Consider the following 18,328-nt stretch of genomic DNA (forward strand, 5'->3'; position numbering starts at 1 on the left):
AAGTGCACCCGTGGGCCGTGGCGCAGTGTAAACAGACACAGCCATAGCCACGGAAGGTCTGAGCGCCTGGGCTCGTGGGCTTTCCGTGAGTTTGATAGTGGCAATCTAGTCCCTAAACCCGTACCGATGCCCACTCTCAAATCCAAGGGATCAAAGTGTTAATAATTTGACATATAATATAAGATAGGATGTAGTCCAAAACTCTTTACCGTTGTGAGGGAAAACTTACAGCCGATACCCGCAGTCGCAGAAACGCAAAGCAATTCCAATCCCCTTCTGAAATATCCACCCTTGGCTTAGTAGCACACACCACGAACAGAAAAAAAAAAAACCCAACAATTCGGGGAGCAGACGATGGCCTGTCGTTCTCTTTTCCGCTCCGTTCTCTTACCAGATGCCTGGCGTCCGATTCCATCCAACCATGCTTCCGTCTCCTCTTCCTCCACCTCCTCACCCAGGCTAGTTTATCCGCTTCCAAATTCTCGGTCCAGGGTTCTCCTTAGACCGCAGTTGAGGTGTTCTCATGACCAAAGTCACTCGCTTGACTTGTCTCAGGATGATCAGAGCCCACCTCAGGAAGTCGTTCTCAAAGCAATTTCCGGTGAGTCGGCGTTTTAGAGAAGTTTGTGTCTTTTACTTCGTTACTTTCGCTCTTTTTGGGTGTTGGTGACTTTGCTGATATTATAATCAGTGTAGCACTCATGGTTTAAAACGTTTTGAGTTGGGGAGGTTTATTCGGAGTTAGTTTGGCATGATGAGAGGGAATACCAACACAAGAGCAGTGCGATATATTCTTTTGTATTTCCCAGAAATGCAGGAAAGATTTATTCTTTCAGAACTTTTGATTACAGGAAAGGAATAATTGTGGAAAAAAAATCTTGAGCTCATACTTAGTGGGTCAAAAGGATTTGTTGGTGGGGAAGAATTTCTAGATTTTTTTCTGGGTAATGAAAGAATGAGCTTTTATTTTTATGTGTTTATGTAATTTTTGAAAAAGTTCTTACCTTGATCTCGGCTAAGTTTTAATTTGCCAAAGTAAGAAAGCTATGTTGCTTTGAGATGGAAGACATGTCGCGGCGAAGCTGTTGATTCTGTTGATCTTTTTGGGAAATAGAAATAATATTTCACGGCAAATTTAGTGTTTGGGCATCCGGTTAACTGCATCAGTGTCCCATCTCTTACTTGATGAAACTGAAAGGGAAAAGGAACCTCACACACTCAACTATCTGAAAGAGGAAGACATAATCAATGTATTGACACATATCTGTATACTTGAGAGTCATAATCATGTTATAATACACAGTCCTGATCTATCCAAAAGCTTTTAGCCTAAACCTTTCTGAACACGTGTTTCCATTGTACAACTCTTATCTTTGGAATTTGATTTTGACACATCAGCAAAATCCTGTCATGGTCATAGATATATATATGTGCATGCTTGAGCCGCAGGTTGTGTCTCAGCCTATACATGTCATTTGTTGCTTGCAGCATGAGCATAGAACTTCCTTTCTTTTCACCTTACAATGCTGCAGATTATATGACTTTGACACAGTTTTTCATAATTGCAAATGTAAATTAGTTAGTGCAAGTGGCAAATCAATTTCTGGGTCTAACATACGACGAGTGATCATGCTGTTTCTTGCTTAGTTTGAGTAAAGGGTCTAAAGATACTTACATTGATCTAGGTGATGTCAATCGATTGTACAATGACCTTGGTCAGCATCTAGAGGATACTTGAGGATGTAATGCTGTCACAACCTTTTTTGGTCTATGATTTGGTGCTTAGTAAATCTACCCCTTATTATTAGAGAGAATTGACAGTCGTCCTTCCCCTGTTATTATTCATATGCATAGTTTTTGTGGCTGGCATGACATTTGATATCGTAAGGTAATCATAAAATACATGATAATGGATTGATTACTAAATAATTGATATTCATTAGCTATTAGCTTGTGAGTCCTCATTACTTAGTCTGTGTATATACTCATCAGAGATGGACATGGTTGCTGTAAGTTACTTTAATAGTCTGTGTATATACTCATCAGAGATGGACATGGTTGCTATAAGAGCACTCTTGGACAGTTGACCTTTACCTGCAGTAATTGAATATGGTTCTTACTTACAGTATCTCTTTTTTCCATTCATTTGTAGAGGGTACTTCTCCATGTATCATTATAGTTCTTATTAATATTGTATCCAGAAGTATCAAAGACAGAAGGCAGGGTGGCACAGACAACAAATGTTGTTATTGGAGGTACAGTTACAGATGATTCAACAAATGAATGGCTGGCTTTAGATCAGAAGGTAAACTTCTCTCGGCTGTTTATCAACTTTTTTTATATTATTTTTGGTTCATCATTAATTTCCTTATTGCTTAGCTTCTTTCTCTATTTTCATGATTAATATACCATTTTATTTGTTGCTATCAAGCAAGACCCAACTTTGGTTATATGGACCTTTTTTATTGATCATGACAAACCGTGTCCTGCAGTACTTTGGCCATGACACTACCTGAAACTTATGCATGTCAGGAGATTTTTACTATTATATTATGTGTGAAATATCATTAGATTTTATATTTTATGGATGCAAGAGCTTAAAAGATGTGGTCTGACATTATTAGGCTGTGTAATCTCTATTAAGCATTGAAAAGCATGACTTTTTTAGTGTGTGGACACAAGAGGGTAACTAAATCTAAAATCTAAAATTATTAGTGTGTATGTTAAGTTGGGTCCAAGGCCCATCCCAAAATGACTAGCCACCTTAGGAAGCCTCTTTCTCAACTAATAAACTCAAGATATTTGCACTCACTAATCCATGTGGGACTATTCCTTAACACTCCCCCTCACGTGTAGACCCTCTTTTTGTGGTTCTACAAGTGGATAATTTAAGAGTAGGCAATTTTGGTGTAGGCTTTCTTTTTGTGGCTCTACAAGTAGATAGTTTAGGTGTAGGCCCTCTTTTGTGGCTCTACAAAGTTTAGGTGCAAGCCCAAATATGAGTACCTGCTCTGATACCATGTTAAGTTGGGTCCAAGGCCTATCCCAAAATGACTAGCCACCTTAGGAAGCCTCTTTCTCAACTAATAAACTCAAGATATTTGTACTCACTAATCCATGTGGGACTATTCCTTAACAGTGTACAACTAGCAGGATTGGCTTGTTGCCTCTCTATTTCTGGTTTCTCCTTAAAGGAACTCGAACTCATATTCTTATGCACCTATGAACCAATAACTCTAAAACTAGTGGAAAATTGCTCGACTAGTCAGCTGACAAATTATTGCATTTTTTCTTAATAAGAGCCATGAAGTTCAAACATCAAGGAACTAGGCAATAAAAAAAAGAAAAAGAAAAAACAACTTGATTGATGAATCGCATAATTATAGAATCACTGTACAGTGGTTTTTCTATCTCATGTCGTAGTCAATAGGTCATACTTTTCTCCCATTGTTGTATCCATTCATAACAAGATACAGCAGCTGAACAGTTCTAATCTACAATCTTTTTTCTTCTTATTAGGTGAATTCATATCCCACTGTTAGGGGCTTTACAGCTATTGGAACTGGGGGTGACGATTTTGTACAAGCTATGATTGTTGCAGTTGAATCAGTACTTGAACAGCCAATCCCAGAGGTTTTTATCTTCCTGCATAAGTAATCAGTAATTTGTTTTTCTCTCCTGTCGTCTGTAAACCACCCTTTGACTTTTTCATAGCAAAGACCTCTCCTTGGCCATAGTCCAAGTAGTATAAAAACATGATTGAGACGGTTTATAAGTAAACATAAGATGAAAAAGTGTAGTACCATAGATTAAAAATAAGGATAGATGTTTGAGATGGCTTTGGCAAGTCAACAGAGCATGCCAGTTCACTGCTTTGAAGGACTCATTGGAATAGATAAAAATTCAGAAAAAAAAAAGTTGTGGATGAGAATGATTAAGAAAGTCTTAGAGCGCGTCACCATGGCTATGGAACTTTGGCAAATGATGATAACAAAATGCTCATTGACCTGTAAAATGCTGACAGCTTTGCTGATGCAATTGGTGACCTATTTTTATGGAGGCACCAAATATGTGCAGCACCGTATAAGAACTTCTAGTCCTCACATATACTTGTTTCCTAACAAATCTGGAATTTGTGTCATGTAATTGGCTTTTCACAACCATTTTCTGATTATGACATGCTATTAAGTTGGATTACATGCCTACTCTTTTAGGTACATCTAGACCTTAATTTCAGAAACATATGGCATTTTTTTTTTTTTTTGTAATCATTATTGTGCTTTGTGGAAAGCAACATAATATAAAACGTTAGGTGCGATTCTTGTATTCTTCAATGGGAGTATGTGAGTAACAAACGTATGGAATAAGCACAAGCATATGAATCATAAATATATTTGAGAAGCTGATGGCTGTCCAATCAAATTGTGATAATTTTCGTGTCTCAACTGTACCAGTTTCTTGTTCTACCTATCTTGTAGGAATTGCATGAGGTTTAGAATCTCTTCTCTCTGATAGGTACATTGCCTTTGCTGTCAACTTGGTGATGCATTTAATTTGAATTTCTTGATTACTGACTTGTATTACTGTCACTAGTTGTTTAAATTGTTTGTGGAACACACTTATTCTGACCTTTTCTGTCTCTGAAGGGTCGTATCACACAGAAGGTATCTTCAAGAGGCAAATATGTATCTGTCAACATTGGACCTGTCCGGGTTGTCTCAAGTGAACAGGTCTCTCTCTCTCTCTCTCTCTCTTTCACTGTCTCTCTCTGAGTGTGGGTGAAAAACACTTAATAGCTGAACCATGACGAGGAAAACAAAATATGGGTTTATTTGTGTTAGATAAGTCTAGAGAACTGCCTACCAGACTAAGCAACCATGTTGGAAAATCCTTAACACTGGACCAGGACTAAGGAAAGTGCAATGTGCTTTAATGGCTCCTGGTATAGTAAAATTTGACAAGTTTTGTAGACTGTGGCAGTAGTTTGTGTCATCTGTCTGGATATATATCCTTCCGTTGAATGCACGGTTCAGTGCAAAAATAAAGAGGATGTTTCAAATGAATGCACGGCATGGATTGAATTTTCGTTGTTCAATATTCTCTTATGTTACTGTTGAGAGAAGGATATTTCTCGTTTTTATGATATTAGTTTGAAAGATTTATGCAAAACGTAGTGACAAAAGTTTCTATTGTACTTTCAGGTCCAAGCAGTATATAATGCTATGAGAAGGGATGATAGAATGAAATATTTTTTGTAAACGTTATTTTTATCTCAGCATATGAAAGTCTGTCTATATGTTTTATATTTAAAGTAGGATTATGTTTTATTTTCTTTTCTTGTTCCCTTATTGATGCTTGAGGTAATTCAGTTTATGGCCTAAAATTGTGCTTCACTGTTTGGTTCATTCGTTGACGCGTCAGGCAGCCTTGGGGGGAGCCATGGGGAGAGAAATATGGTGTCTTTGGAAAAGAAAAAATTAATATTTTTAATTTTTTTATAATTAAAATTATATACGAAGCATAAGAATTGGGCACGCAATATCCCGTGTTCGAATCCCGTGAGAGGCGGTCAAGAATGGGTGGGGTGGGTATCAGAGTGGTTCCGTCTACTTTTGTAGGCGATAGTTTTCTGCACTTAACAGATTGGTCTTTTGGGTGTATTAGCTAATCGTTGTAAAAAATATTTTTTTGTTTTTTTTTTTTTTAGATTTCATATTTTTTGGGAAGAAAGTCCATTAATTAAGAGAGAAAGTAAGTTTTTCTCTTCCAGGAAAGCATTTTCTTTCCTTTTTTTTTCTTCTTTTTCTATGGTTTTCAAACATGCCCTAAAAAGAAGTAAAGGGTGAATGAAATTTTTTTGCAGGTGGAATATCCATAGAGAGTTATTTTTACAGGTTCAAGTTACAACTTCAAAGTTGTGATTTCATTGTTAAATTATTTATTAATTTTCCCTGTTCTATTATAGTAGACTTATGCTTAGCCCCCTTATTTCTTTAACTAGTGAGGCTGGAATCTTAGACTTCTTATGAGAGAACCCTTATAAGACCAGACCATGGAGTTGTAACACAAGTTTGGTAAAACATGAGTAGGACATTAAATGGGAAGATAAGTCTATAGAAAAATATATTTTGTAATAAGGATGATGTAAATGTTCTATCTCAAGTTCAAATCATATTAGTGTAAGGGGTTTCAATATTAAAAAGAAGATTATCATGTCACCCTAAAAGTTGTAGACATATTGAAGAGGAAAAATAATAGCCCTAGTTATGTTAAGAGGAGTTGAACATTTGGATTTAATTAGTTGTCTTTGAGAAGTGGGAAAAAAAATGAGAAGGTTAAAATAACTGAATGATATAACATACTTACAAGGTCTTTTGCATGTGTATCTTGTGGTGGAAATGAATTGAGCTGAACCTAGCATAAGTTTTTATCGACTAGGACTTTGCTCTAGCTCGAGCGCTATACTTGAGCTTGATTTTGATTCTCGTTCAAACATGATTGCATAAGTTCGAGTTTGACTTGGCTCAACAAAAATAATATGTAACTTAACATCTTATTTTTAATTTTTTACATAAAATGAAACTTAGCAAAAAAAAAGAAAAAAAAAAAGAGATTTTGTGCTCACCCACTAGCAACAAAACCGAGCAAGGTGAGGCTAGGGCTCGACCCAATTTGGTTAGCAAGTTTAGATGAGAATTGAGCCAAGCCTAAATTGTTCTCGAGTTAACTTGGCTTAGTGCTACCCTTACTCCTATTACAATGCATAATTGTTTAGTGGCAAAAAACAAAATGTGGAACTGTCTGATAGGTGCTTCCAATTTTTAATTAACAATCAAATTGAATCCAATAACTTATAACTTAATTTCTTATTATTCTACTTTATTCTTATTTAATGCATTCATGACAGATGTATATCTTAGTATTTTTACTATTCTTGTTTATTTATAATAGTAAAATAAAATTATTCTGTTACAAATTTAATAAATTAAATAATATTATTGTGTATAATATAAGTTTTCTAAGGTAAAAAAATTTAGGTGTTGCCAAGGTAAAAAATCTACCCTACTTTAATTGCTCCTAATTTTACCTTGAAAAAGTCACACCAAGTACAAGAAAGTAATTTATTTCATTGTATTCATAGCACTACCACTACCTTTAAAATTTGGTAAAAATAAGAAACACTCAGCATTGGTAATGATGTATTACATGAAAATATATATATATATATATATATATATATATATATAGAGAGAGAGAGAGAGAGAGAGAGAGAGAGAGAGAGAGAGAGAGAGAGAGAGAGAGAGGAGGCCAAACCAACCTGTGCTACACCCAACCTTTTTTCATTGAAAACATTATCCTATTTATAAAAATTTCATCATATTTATTTTATAATTAATAATGGATAAAAAGAAAACATCAAATTATCATTCATGAATAGATTGTTTAAGGAATACAAATAGAAATAGAAGAAATTGTTTTATGTTATTAGATTCAGTTGTGACCATAAAAGATTGAGAACACCTAATGTAGATGACCAACTTAGGTCCATACTCTTGCTACCTATATAAGTGATTAAGAGTCTCCTTGGTGTTGATCTACTAAATAAGTATTTATGTATTTACATATTTAAATATTTTTTAAAAATATAAAATAGTAATTTATTAAAAAACTTGGTAAATATAATGGACACAATTTATTTTCAAGACTAATGCTTTCAAGTTCTTCATCAATTGTCAATAACTACTAGTGTGGCTAATACTCATTTGTCTATCTACTTATGTAAGTATGTGCATGTGAATTGGTAACAATTATGAAAAAAAAGTTTGATAATGATAATAGCACTATAATATTAGTTTTACAATGTTTTATAAGTATAAAGGACTTGGTTTTGAAGGCATTAAATTCACTAATCTTTTGAAACCAATGTGTTTTGGCTAGTTGATATGGTTCAACTAGGACTCAAAGATTAGGTCAATGTCATCTAGGTAGTTGGTCTTAGTGTTACAACAATAAGTAGGGTTACGTAATTTGGACTAGACCAGATCCATGGTTGATATGAAGCATATAAAACTTGAGGAGAAGGAAAATTAGTAGACTGGGCTGGTTTTTGTCATTGGATCGATGAACTACGAAACACTAGTCTAGGTCCAATACTAGGACTTCCCTCCCGTTCTCTGACTATGTGGATCAAAATCCTATATGTGTGCAACGTGATTGTGAAGAATATGAGATCTCCCTAGTCGACAAAAAGGAGGGAGAGGAGAGGGATGATAACATTATTTTCCCTCCCATATCTCTTTTTCTGTGTGGAGAGAGAGCGGGGCTGCCTTTGCACTTCCCTCCTATTCATGGTGATAATGTGAGAATGATCTATCTCCTTGCCTACTATTCCGTAGTGGCATGCCAGTAGGACAGGATGTCTCCATCGTCCTAGAGAATGCAGTTGGTAGGGGGAGTCTCTTCTCTTCTTGATGGAGAAGATGCTTAACCCTCCTGTTCATTGTATAAAAATTTTGAGAAAGAGAGGTGATGGTCCCTATTGGTAGAAGAAGGGAGAAGATGATGAATTAAGATGGAATCGTTGTTCCAATCGCCACTCTTCTCCTATGTAAAACTCTGTCCACACCTTGATGATTCAAGTCAATTCAGCTCTGATTCAAAAACTCATTCAACTCATGTTCATCGTTTACCTCCCATTGGAAGCATGTGTGAATTAATATCTCACAAGAAAAACAATCTCAAGAGATATGTGTTTCTACACCTATTAAACCTTACTTCATTTGACTTCTTCTATTGTCTCATGCATGCCTCAAAATGGAAAGCGACCTTCCTATTTAGATAAGGCACAACCTCCTCTTCATACCCTAGAGAAACTAACTCCAAGAGTCATCAGTCATTCACCTACTACCGACCATTTAGAGAGTCTTCTTCTTCTCACCATTGGACTAAAAAACTCTAGATTTCTCCATAAATGTTTTAGAGTAGTTTTGCTTCCTAATATTTTCCCTCAAATAGACTCTTGATAAGCATGACTCTAATACCACTTGTGGGTGATTTCTTTAGTTTAGAGCTTTCTAAATGGTTAGAAATCTCTCATGTTAAGCTTGATTCTAATACCGAAATATTTCGTACAAACTAACTCCTCCTGCCAAACCTAGCTCTAATACAACTTGTTGAAAATATATGTGAACCCAAAAGATATAATGTCGAAATTATATTTACTAAAATGACAAAAAGTTGTCACTATGCTCTTACAAAACTTTTACAACAAAGGGCTAAGATTTAAATTACCGCTCTCAAAAGTCTCTCACCAGAAAATCTCTCAAAAGAGAGATATGTGTTTATACACCACTTAACTTTTACTTCACTGGACTTCTATTGTTTTCTCGTGATTTCTTCTAAATAGGGATTAGACTCCCTATTTGTCGAAAACTTAACCGCCACTTTGAACCCTTGAGACATAGACTCCAAAAGTCAATCTCCAACACTGACTACTCTCCAATCATTCAAGGATAATTGATCATTCATAGAGACTTCTTCTTCTCACCATCAGTTAACAAAACTATGAATTTCCCCATTTTCTCTATTTTTCTAGAATCATTGAACTCCAAAAATTTCTTAGAGTCGGTTAGCTTCCTAAAACTCCCCTTCAAATTGACTCATCATGCCTAACCTGACTTTGATAACACTTACTTAGAAGCAAGTGTAGACCTAAAGGTCATAATACCAAAATTATATTGATAAAATTGTAAAATTTTAAAGTTGTCAAGGCTCATATAAAGCATTCACAATAGAACTCTCTCACAAAAGAATAAGTTTTGAAAAACGATTCTAACAAGAAGAAATTCTCACAAAAACAGATAAAGTATTTGTGCACCTCTTAACTCTCACCTTACTTTGCCTATTCTATTTTCTAATGCACAATAGAGAGTGAACTCCCTATTTACAGGAGGCTTAAGCCCCCCATCAACCACTCCTCAGTAGTCGTCTCTCAAAGGTATCAAATTTTAAAAACAACCTTCATAACAGAAAGATAGCTATTTCTACGCCTCTTAACTCTCACAACATTGGGTTTTTTCTTCTAAGACTTGGAAAGTATGAGACTAGCAATCTACTAGTTTAATGAATTTGTGAGGGGCATTTCATGTTCTTGATTTGTCTCCCTTGTTCATATGCTGAATGCGAACTCTTCTCGAGGACCCTTCCCCTTCAAATGTTGATGACATATTCTTGTACCTAACTAAAGCTCTTGCCAAACAAAAAAAAAACTGCTCCGAGGAAAGATGCGATGCCATTGGTGGATATAAAGCTTTTCCAAACGTCTATTCCGCCTTACCGCTTCCCCGGTACTTTTGGCGGGAGTCTTGGGAACCAGACGTGTACACCAGCGGAGACGGTCAGTTTAGAAACACACTGTAATCCGTATAGGGTTTTTCTCTCTGTTCGCTTTTACTATTCCCGCCATGAACTCCAGGGACTTACTTCTGGTCTCTACGGCTGCCATTTTCGGTGCGTTTGCATCTGCAGTTGTTGTTCGCTTCTTCTCGAATCCTAGAAAACCATCTGTCTCGACGTGTAATGGGCTGGTCGAAAGGCCCCCAAAACAGAGTCCTTTCAATCCTTCCAAACGCAAAGGGTAGTGCTGCTAATTCTAGCTTACATGTCTTTTGCACTTCTCCATGAATGCGTGGTTTTGGGTTTTTATTTCACTTGGAGGCTTCAGTGTCGACTGGCCATGGTTGCGTCGAATTTTTATTTCCTTCTTTTTAACTGCTGTCATGTTCGATCTCTGTATGGTCACTTAGTGTTGCTATTTACTTCTCTGTCACTGCTATCATGTTCTGGCATTATGATCGCCTAGTATTGCTATTTCTGTTCTAGTTTCCAATTTCCCGATGGTTGTTTTACACACAGATATTTATCTTGGGATGATTATTTCATGGCTATCGCATTCATGTCAGCTGAACGATCAAAGGATCCGAACAGGCAGGTAGTCTTTTATCCTTTACATATTGATTTTCAAATAGAAGTGTGTCCTTGCCAGGGTCTAGCCTTTCTCTCTGACGTATCTGTGCTATCTTTTGGCCTGGTTTGTGCTATAATATGAACCATTTGTTGGCTTCACAAGTCAATTTTCCGTCTATCACCCATTTTAAAAATATAGTGAATAGTCAAATCCACTGGATCCCGTGGCAGGTAATTTTAATGTCTCAGCCGAATGTAGTGTGAGGGAAATGTTCACTAGGTAAGGGACCACAATCTTCATACCATTTTTAACATAATCCTAGCTAAATATTTAGTTTTACACTCCAAATTTGAGCTAATTACGTTATCACTAGATGACATTTAATGGAATTATAATCTTTTATCAGTAGGGCTTCTTCTTTAGCTACATTTCACTAAATAAGATCAATATTATCGGTACTTGCTAGCTTTAATATTTAATCTTAAACCAGTAGTGTTACAAACAAGATGCCATGGATGGACGTTGGTCCATTAAAATGTTGTATTCAGTCTAGGATTGTCCACAGCCTCGACTGTCTGATCTCCTTCAGTACTGTAAAGCAACCTTTTCGTATTCCACACTAAATCCAACTGGTGCTTTTTGCTTATGGAACTCGGTTACCATGTTTGATATTAAACCCATCAGCCTAGCCCTTGTACGTGGATTGCAAGAGTTTTAGCTCATTATTAATGATTGTTCTAGTGAAAGTATTCTGCTATCAATAGTATGCCTTCATCAAAGGGTGGAACATGTCTGACATAGCTCTTTTTATTCACGAGCTTATAAATCACTTTGAGCAGGGAAAAATTCCTTATGTTATTAAGCTTGTCATGGAAAAGCCTTTGACTAGATACGTTGGAATTTTTTTGATTTTGTCATGGATAAGATGTTCTGGAAAGCAATCTACAGTGATGGGTGCATGATGTGGTCATCTCTGCAGGAATGCTTCTTCTTTGGTTCTAGAGCCCCTTACAACAGCATATTGCTTGCAAATTTTGCAAGTACTTTTTGTGATCCTAATTTTAATTTCTTACTCATTCTTTTTAATTGTGTAGGTTGGAGCATGTTTGGTCAGTCAAAATGGAGTAATACTTGGTATACATTCTTTCTTGAAGAGATAAGAGAATTGAGTGGATTCTTGATTATTGTTTCTTATTGTTTTCTTTGATTTTGGGGGTTTAGCATCAAGATGAGAAGGCTTGCAATTGGATTGATCACATTGAATACAGTAGTTAACATTCTATAGTTTTATCACTTGCATATGACTGATATATAGTTTCTGTAGTCAGGTATTGGCTATAATGGATTCCCCAGAGGGTGCTCAGATGACAAACTTCCTTGGGCGAAGGTTGGGTTGTGTTATTGACTGATTGTACTGTGTTATTTTTCCAAGCTTTTAGGTGTAATGAATCCTTCACTTTGTTTTGCAATTTCAGAAATCTCAGACTGGAAACCAACTGGAGACAAAGTATCCGTAAGTTACATATTTCCTCAAAGCTTAAAATTCTGTAAATTCTCTTTGATTGAGTGTAATCATTCAAGTCTCTTGTGTAGCTGCACCATACATTTTTGTAGTAGCTGTATTCTTGTTTTGCTGAGAACATTTCTGACTCTCTTGCAGTTCTAACCTTAAATTTATTTGGAAGTGCAGAGCAGTTCATTATCTATTATTCTTCATTTGTCTGTAGGTATGTTGTTCATGCTGAAGTTAATGCTATTCTGAATACCAATCATGCATCTGCTGCTGGACAGGTCACTGGTTCCTCATCTTTCTCATCCTTGATGATCAACAATTGTTTTATTACTGTTTCATTCATGCCACATGGGCCTGTTCGTTATGATCACAAGTCATCAATTTGATGCCCTTGGAATGTTTCTCCAAAATATGATCAATAGACCGATGCTGCTGTTACATCAGGACATTTAACCTTAAAATAGAGATGAAAAAATTTTTGTTCAAGGGCACTGGTTGGAGCTGAGAGCATGGAAAACAAGGGAATGTCAAAAAAGTATTAACAATATTACTCATGTAAACGACAATGCTTAAAGCTGTATGGATTTAGTTCTGCAGCTTCTAAAAGGTTGGTGATTCTTTAGCCTTCTAGAATGAAACTTGCAGACATGGCATTGAGGTTCTTTCTTAGATTTGAGGTACTTGGGTTATTTGAATATCTATGTCTTCCTAAATTGGGCCTAGTGGATATGGATCTTCAGCAAGAACACAGGCTGCGTTTTGTTTTTCTCCTAAGCAAGTTGATATGAGGATTGAAATGATGTCATATCTGGTTTTCAGTTAACAAATAGCATTATATTTCTTCTTTCGTTACTGGTACTGAAGTTATTCTGCCCTTTGTTTATCATTGCAGAGGCTTTACGTGACAATGTTTCCTTGTAATGAATGTGCTAAAATTATTATTCAGGTAGATTCTCAGTTACAAATGTTCTTCCACTTATCATTTGCTTTGGTAGCTATTATCTCATCAAGTACCAGTTATGTATTGCTAAAGTTGTTAAATTTTGTCATCGTCTCGTGATTCTAGAATGTCTTTTTATGTGCTCTTATGCAAACTTGTGTTGCTCTTTCTTCTTTGAGGAGTTACAATCCCCTGGAATCATAGTTCAACCTAGATTTGTCCTTGATATTTAGAAAGAAATCTTGTACTCAAGTTACTTGATATTTAGAAGCTATTTGTTGGTACTCTCCTACTGTAAGTCAATTTCTGTTCACCAAGACAACGCATCTTAGATCTAGAAGTCCTCTTTTTGCCTCTAATCTTCAGTGTTTTAGCACTCCTTTCTGTGTAGTTGTCATTGGAAGTTGGCTGGTCATAAATCAGTTTGACTGGTTGGTTTTGTCTCTCCATATCTCTGTTATCTGTCATTCTTTCTATCTCTGTTTCTTCTCTCTCTTCTTCTTTGTAGTTGTCTTGTAGCTTGACATAATAATATATACATTCCTCTTTGTTGCAGTCAGGAGTTTCTGAAGTTATCTATTTTGTTGAGAAAAGATTCAATGACTCAGATGTTGCATATGTTGCTTCTCATAGATTGCTATCAATGGCTGGTGTCAAGGTACTCTTTCTTAACCTTGAAATCTTTTTGAAACATGTCATGTTAGTGTGGACTAGAAAGGAGGTCAACCCAGAGTGTGGATCATGGGGTCTGGTTGCCTAGTTCTATAGCAAGTGGTAATTATATGTTCAAATCCCATTGTTCCTTACTCATTAGGGTGTACAAAAGGTTGAGTTTGATGCTTTAAAGCTTGGAGTAATTCAGAAATCAGACCAGATTATATTACCCCCAGGTAACCTGCCTTTTGAGATACCCGGATAATCCTGGTCGGTTTAATTGGTTTGACTGTAAACCTGCTGACGGATCCAGCCAGGTCCATCAAACCCTAGGGAGAAAACTTGCTGAGAGCCTGCATGGAATGCCCTAATAAAGATCAAGTTAACTATTAATTGAGTTGGGTAGCACAGTATTGTTGCAGAGTGAATTATGAATTTGATCAATAGGGTGTTGATTGGCAAAAGTGGACAGACCATTATCATCCATTTCCTATTGTTAATCTGTGTTTAAAAGGCACAACTTGAGATTTGTCCCCATGATGTACAAATCTCCGAGTGAGACTGTTATTTGTCAGTCTATGTTAAGTGGTAGGCTTTTGTTGATTCTTTCAGCTGTCCAGCTGAAGGCAGACTACTGAAGTGTTGGGATCACCAGTTGGGGGGCTGGGACTGACTGGGCAGGTTGTTTGGTGCAGTTACATCAACTCTTTTGTGAAGATTCTGGTTCTATGGAATTTTGAGATTTGTCTTTTCATAACTGCAGGTTAGGAAGCATCAGCCTGAAATGGAAGAGATATTGATCAAGTTTGAGGAGCCTTAGTGTCTCAAAATTCAAGTTAATTTTCTCAACAATTAACTTCCTAATTGAAGTCTCAAATGATATCTACTTCCGTGAACTTGTTCGATAGAGTTCTTCTTGACTGCAGTCTTATACAAGTGGAGAGACTTTGCTCATGGATCAACCTTTTTTTTTTTTTTAATATCTGAAGGTGGAAGTTGTCTCTTGCATAGTTGTTAGCCATGTTACATGTTAAGGAATCAGATTGAAGTGCTTAATTTCTGTGCTAATTGATACTGTAACTTATTTCATAAATATGTTATGCTGTGGTTGAGTGTTTAATCACACTTTTATTTCCTTGATCTGTTAGCTTTTGCAAGTGTTGTGTACAGAGGTCAATGATAAAAATACAAAAATTATTTGGAAGAGTTGTTGTGAATGTGATAAATTTCTGTTAAAGAAATTCAAGAGACAGGGAGGACCAACATTTTGCTCGCAGCAACCTTTAATCACTAAAGAATTCCCACACAGTCTTTTTGAATCGTGATTCCTTGCAAAAGGGTGTATAGCATCGTCAACACCCAACTAACCCGGTTCTCTTACACAAACATTCAACAACACTTCAGCTTCAACAAGAAACTTAAAGTTTCTTCCTTCGGTTTCCATACAAAACAAAGAAGAAACCTTTCAAGGATCAGGGAGTGTCCAACTAGAGCAGCAACCAGAGGTAAAGGCGCTGCAGGTCCCCTTCCCACAGAGCCTTCAAATGACCCTGTAGTCATCAAGCAGGTCCTCTCTTGCTGTGCTCAGTTCATCTGGACTAGTATAAAGAGCACTGATGGCTACTAGACACAAAATGTTGCATTAGAGCAGAATCTTGCAGCACTGTAGCTACCCATTATCTTGAAGTGCCACAATTTTTCCTTTGCAGCTACCAAGTTTTCTTGGCAAAAGAACTCCAATGAATACCATTTTTCTATCATCCGGTCCACATCATGAATCAACACATCTACCATCTTACCTGCTCTTGACACCAGACCCGTCATGTAAATTGCTTCCATTCTTCCAGGTGCCTCCGGGCAGTCCCCACTCGGTCCATCAACCACCACTACGTCCCACTGATGCTTAAAGACGACATCCGGCAGTGAAGCAAGCGCAAGCGGGCAGGCTGAGGAACGAAACGGCACTTCTGGATGCGGTGCACAGGAAGGATCCGCTCTTGCATTCCTAAGCAGCTCGAATGCTCTTCCAGCCCGCGTTGGGTAATTGACACTGTGTATGAGTGTCGCGTCCATTCTCTTGGCTGCCCATTTTATTCTTTCGTTGTCATCTTCAAGAAAAACGGTCGTTCCGCCTGCGTTAAGCTTGGCCAGTACAGGTGAGTAGAAACCGATTCCAAAGACGAGTAGATTGCAGGGGGCTCTGCTGGGAACGAGATTCGTGAGGAGACGAAGTTCCTTTGGTGTCAGGTCGTGTAACCAATGGAGAGTCAGATTTAATGGCGTCAAACGCTTGGAAGACGTGTTATGAGAGGGAGATGGGGTAGTTGAGAAAGATGAAGTTGTGGTGGTTGCAATTCGGATGAATCTGAGGATGGAAATGGCGGAAAGGACGAGTAAGAGGATGAAGGGGAGCTTCTTTATGAGTGGTCTTGTTTCTCTCTCAGTTTTCTTGTGCGGCTGAGAGGATGGAGAGGTGGAGCTTTGTGTTTGTGCTTCTGGTCCTCCCTCAGATCTCATTTCTGCTGCTGCTGATTGCTGTGCAGGAGTTTTGAAGAGATACCCAGTATATGTGATATCTGTGCAGGGATTTCTTGCTGGAGAAGGGACGCAGGGAAATGTGTTTGCTGCAATTTGAAGACTCTCTCCCTCGACTGACCAATTGTGACTGAAAGAGTGGCCTCTGTAATTGAAAAGAAACGAAGAATCGTTTTGGGTTCTCCAGAACATCTAATGATGTCCTACCAACTGATAACTATTTGGTGATTCATTTGGCCTTATAAACCATTGTGGGAGAAGTGTTTTTGAAGTTTAAGACAAGACGAGAAAATCTGATACATGATAAATGTGGGAAGGGATCCGATGTGGGCCAAAAAGGTGGTTTGATCGTTTGATTTGAAGGGGGCTGCAAAGTCACTGCCATGTTTAAGCAATTTTCTTCCTTTGTCTATTCAGATTGAGTGGATTTGAAGGAATCTCTGCAGTGATCACCGAAAGTGTTCTTAAATAGTTTGTTCAATTCTATACATCAAGTGGTTATGATTTCATACGTGTTAATAATTGATTTGTTTGGTGTGATGTTATGCACTTGCATCATTTCGGCTGATTTGAACCCAACTTCTATGAGGAAGGACCTTCCCAACAAAATTTTAGAATGAAGGATATTATAGTAATTTCATTTATAATTAGAATTGGCTAACCTAATTCTAATTATAAATGAGATTGGAATGGTCACTCTGGTTAAGAGTTGGTTCAATTGACCCATCTATACCAACTCATTGACAATGGGAAACTGGTTTGTAAACTTTTTCTGAACTTTTAAAACATAAATGAAATTCATTAAACATAAGCGGAAACATATCTCTTGTTATGGCGATCAATTTCCGGCGATGATCAGAATGTTTCGTTTTTTCAAAGGATTGTTGATGGAACGTCCAAACAGCCCTCTACTAGACCAAATCCCATATCTTAAAACTCCTCTTCGAGGTTATAACGATTACAAATTACAACTGACAACCATCATTCAGGGAAACCACCCGAGGATGGACCACATAAGGAACACCTTCCAAATGCCCAACTTTCAAATTGAACTAATGAGAGTTATAAGTTGGGGGAGGTCTCTTTCAAATTGAAGCTCTTTTCCACAACTTAAACTACACCTGGTTTCATCTGTTTTCTTTATTCATCCACCCAACTATTTTATTCCCCTAATCGTCTCTATCCCCCAACTTGGTCCAGGCATCTAAATTGGTGACATATTTTAACTTCCACTAATTAAGATTAATTAAGCAAACACATAGTTTGCATCGGATGGAGAGAGAAAGCCATCCATTATGAACTCACTAATGTCTCCCAATTAAATACTCGTAAATTGTATCATTTTCTCAAAGGTGGCTTAGGCTGACTACAAGAGTTGTGGGTTTTCTCTCCCTCTCTCCAACGGTCACTATCCGTTGAGATTTTAAAATTGTAGGGTGACGTGGGCTCTATGGAGTTTCTTGTCGTTTCTGACTCACTCAGTCTATGGTTTCTAACATTCAATAATCTGTGTTTGCTCGATGCCTCAGTATCATTCGATATGACTCATGAGTCGTGATTGTTCCTGAGTTTTGTATCTTTGAGAGATTTTATGAACTGCTTGAATTAGTCCTGATCAGATAGTGGAAACAAGGTACCAAGCTAAGTTGAACTCGGTGACTCGCGAGTTCGATTATAGATCAAAGATGCCTCTTTCAGCTCTTCCTGTTGATGTTAATTG

General features: G+C 37.2%; 3 protein-coding genes across 5 annotated transcripts; 2 read left to right on the forward strand and 1 right to left on the reverse strand.

Annotated features, from left to right (window-relative positions):
- Window positions 1-223: 223 nt before the first annotated feature.
- On the forward strand, window positions 224-5,332 carry LOC137962941 (uncharacterized). 3 transcript variants are annotated; one of them, XM_068810087.1, is made up of 5 exons: window positions 224-601; window positions 2,202-2,305; window positions 3,520-3,633; window positions 4,647-4,730; window positions 5,202-5,332. In XM_068810087.1, the coding sequence occupies exons 1-5, from the start codon at window positions 355-357 to the stop codon at window positions 5,256-5,258; spliced, it is 606 nt and encodes a 201-aa protein (XP_068666188.1). In that variant the 5' UTR covers window positions 224-354; the 3' UTR covers window positions 5,259-5,332. The 3 variants fall into 3 exon arrangements, with proteins under 3 accessions (XP_068666188.1, XP_068666194.1, XP_068666200.1); XM_068810093.1 differs by having other exon boundaries at window positions 2,205-2,305; XM_068810099.1 differs by lacking the exon at window positions 3,520-3,633.
- Window positions 5,333-10,434: 5,102 nt separating this feature from the next.
- On the forward strand, window positions 10,435-15,284 carry LOC137952598 (uncharacterized). The gene is made up of 9 exons (XM_068799679.1): window positions 10,435-10,636; window positions 10,915-10,990; window positions 12,061-12,100; window positions 12,295-12,353; window positions 12,442-12,479; window positions 12,694-12,757; window positions 13,372-13,425; window positions 13,976-14,077; window positions 14,837-15,284. The coding sequence occupies exons 1-9, from the start codon at window positions 10,464-10,466 to the stop codon at window positions 14,891-14,893; spliced, it is 663 nt and encodes a 220-aa protein (XP_068655780.1). The 5' UTR covers window positions 10,435-10,463; the 3' UTR covers window positions 14,894-15,284.
- Window positions 15,285-15,696: 412 nt separating this feature from the next.
- On the reverse strand, window positions 15,697-16,800 carry LOC137949285 (arabinogalactan O-methyltransferase 2). The gene has a single exon (XM_068795403.1). The coding sequence runs from the start codon at window positions 16,798-16,800 to the stop codon at window positions 15,697-15,699; it is 1,104 nt and encodes a 367-aa protein (XP_068651504.1).
- Between the last annotated feature and the right edge of the window lie 1,528 nt (window positions 16,801-18,328).

This window comes from Aristolochia californica, unplaced genomic scaffold (genome assembly GCF_029961685.1).
Source record: "Aristolochia californica isolate CCGP_79_NKW_82.1479 unplaced genomic scaffold, dmAriCali1.0.hap1 SCAF_1, whole genome shotgun sequence".
In the NCBI taxonomy this organism is placed as follows: Eukaryota; Viridiplantae; Streptophyta; class Magnoliopsida; order Piperales; family Aristolochiaceae; genus Aristolochia; species Aristolochia californica.

What these genes read in the sequence shown, in the direction of transcription:
- LOC137952598 (XM_068799679.1), top strand. Translation starts at nt 10,464, where the DNA reads ATGAACTCCAGGGACTTACTTCTGGTCTCTACGGCTGCCATTTTCGGT. An exon ending in AATCCTTCCAAACGCAAAGG is followed by an intron (nt 10,637 to 10,914) that starts GTAGTGCTGCTA and finishes TTTTACACACAG; the next exon opens with ATATTTATCTTGGGATGATT. An exon ending in CAACTGGAGACAAAGTATCC is followed by an intron (nt 12,480 to 12,693) that starts GTAAGTTACATA and finishes ATTTGTCTGTAG; the next exon opens with GTATGTTGTTCATGCTGAAG.
- LOC137962941 (XM_068810087.1), top strand. Translation starts at nt 355, where the DNA reads ATGGCCTGTCGTTCTCTTTTCCGCTCCGTTCTCTTACCAGATGCCTGG. An exon ending in GGCTGGCTTTAGATCAGAAG is followed by an intron (nt 2,306 to 3,519) that starts GTAAACTTCTCT and finishes TCTTCTTATTAG; the next exon opens with GTGAATTCATATCCCACTGT. An exon ending in GGGTTGTCTCAAGTGAACAG is followed by an intron (nt 4,731 to 5,201) that starts GTCTCTCTCTCT and finishes TTGTACTTTCAG; the next exon opens with GTCCAAGCAGTATATAATGC.
- LOC137949285 (XM_068795403.1), bottom strand. Translation starts at nt 16,800, where the DNA reads ATGTTCTGGAGAACCCAAAACGATTCTTCGTTTCTTTTCAATTACAGA.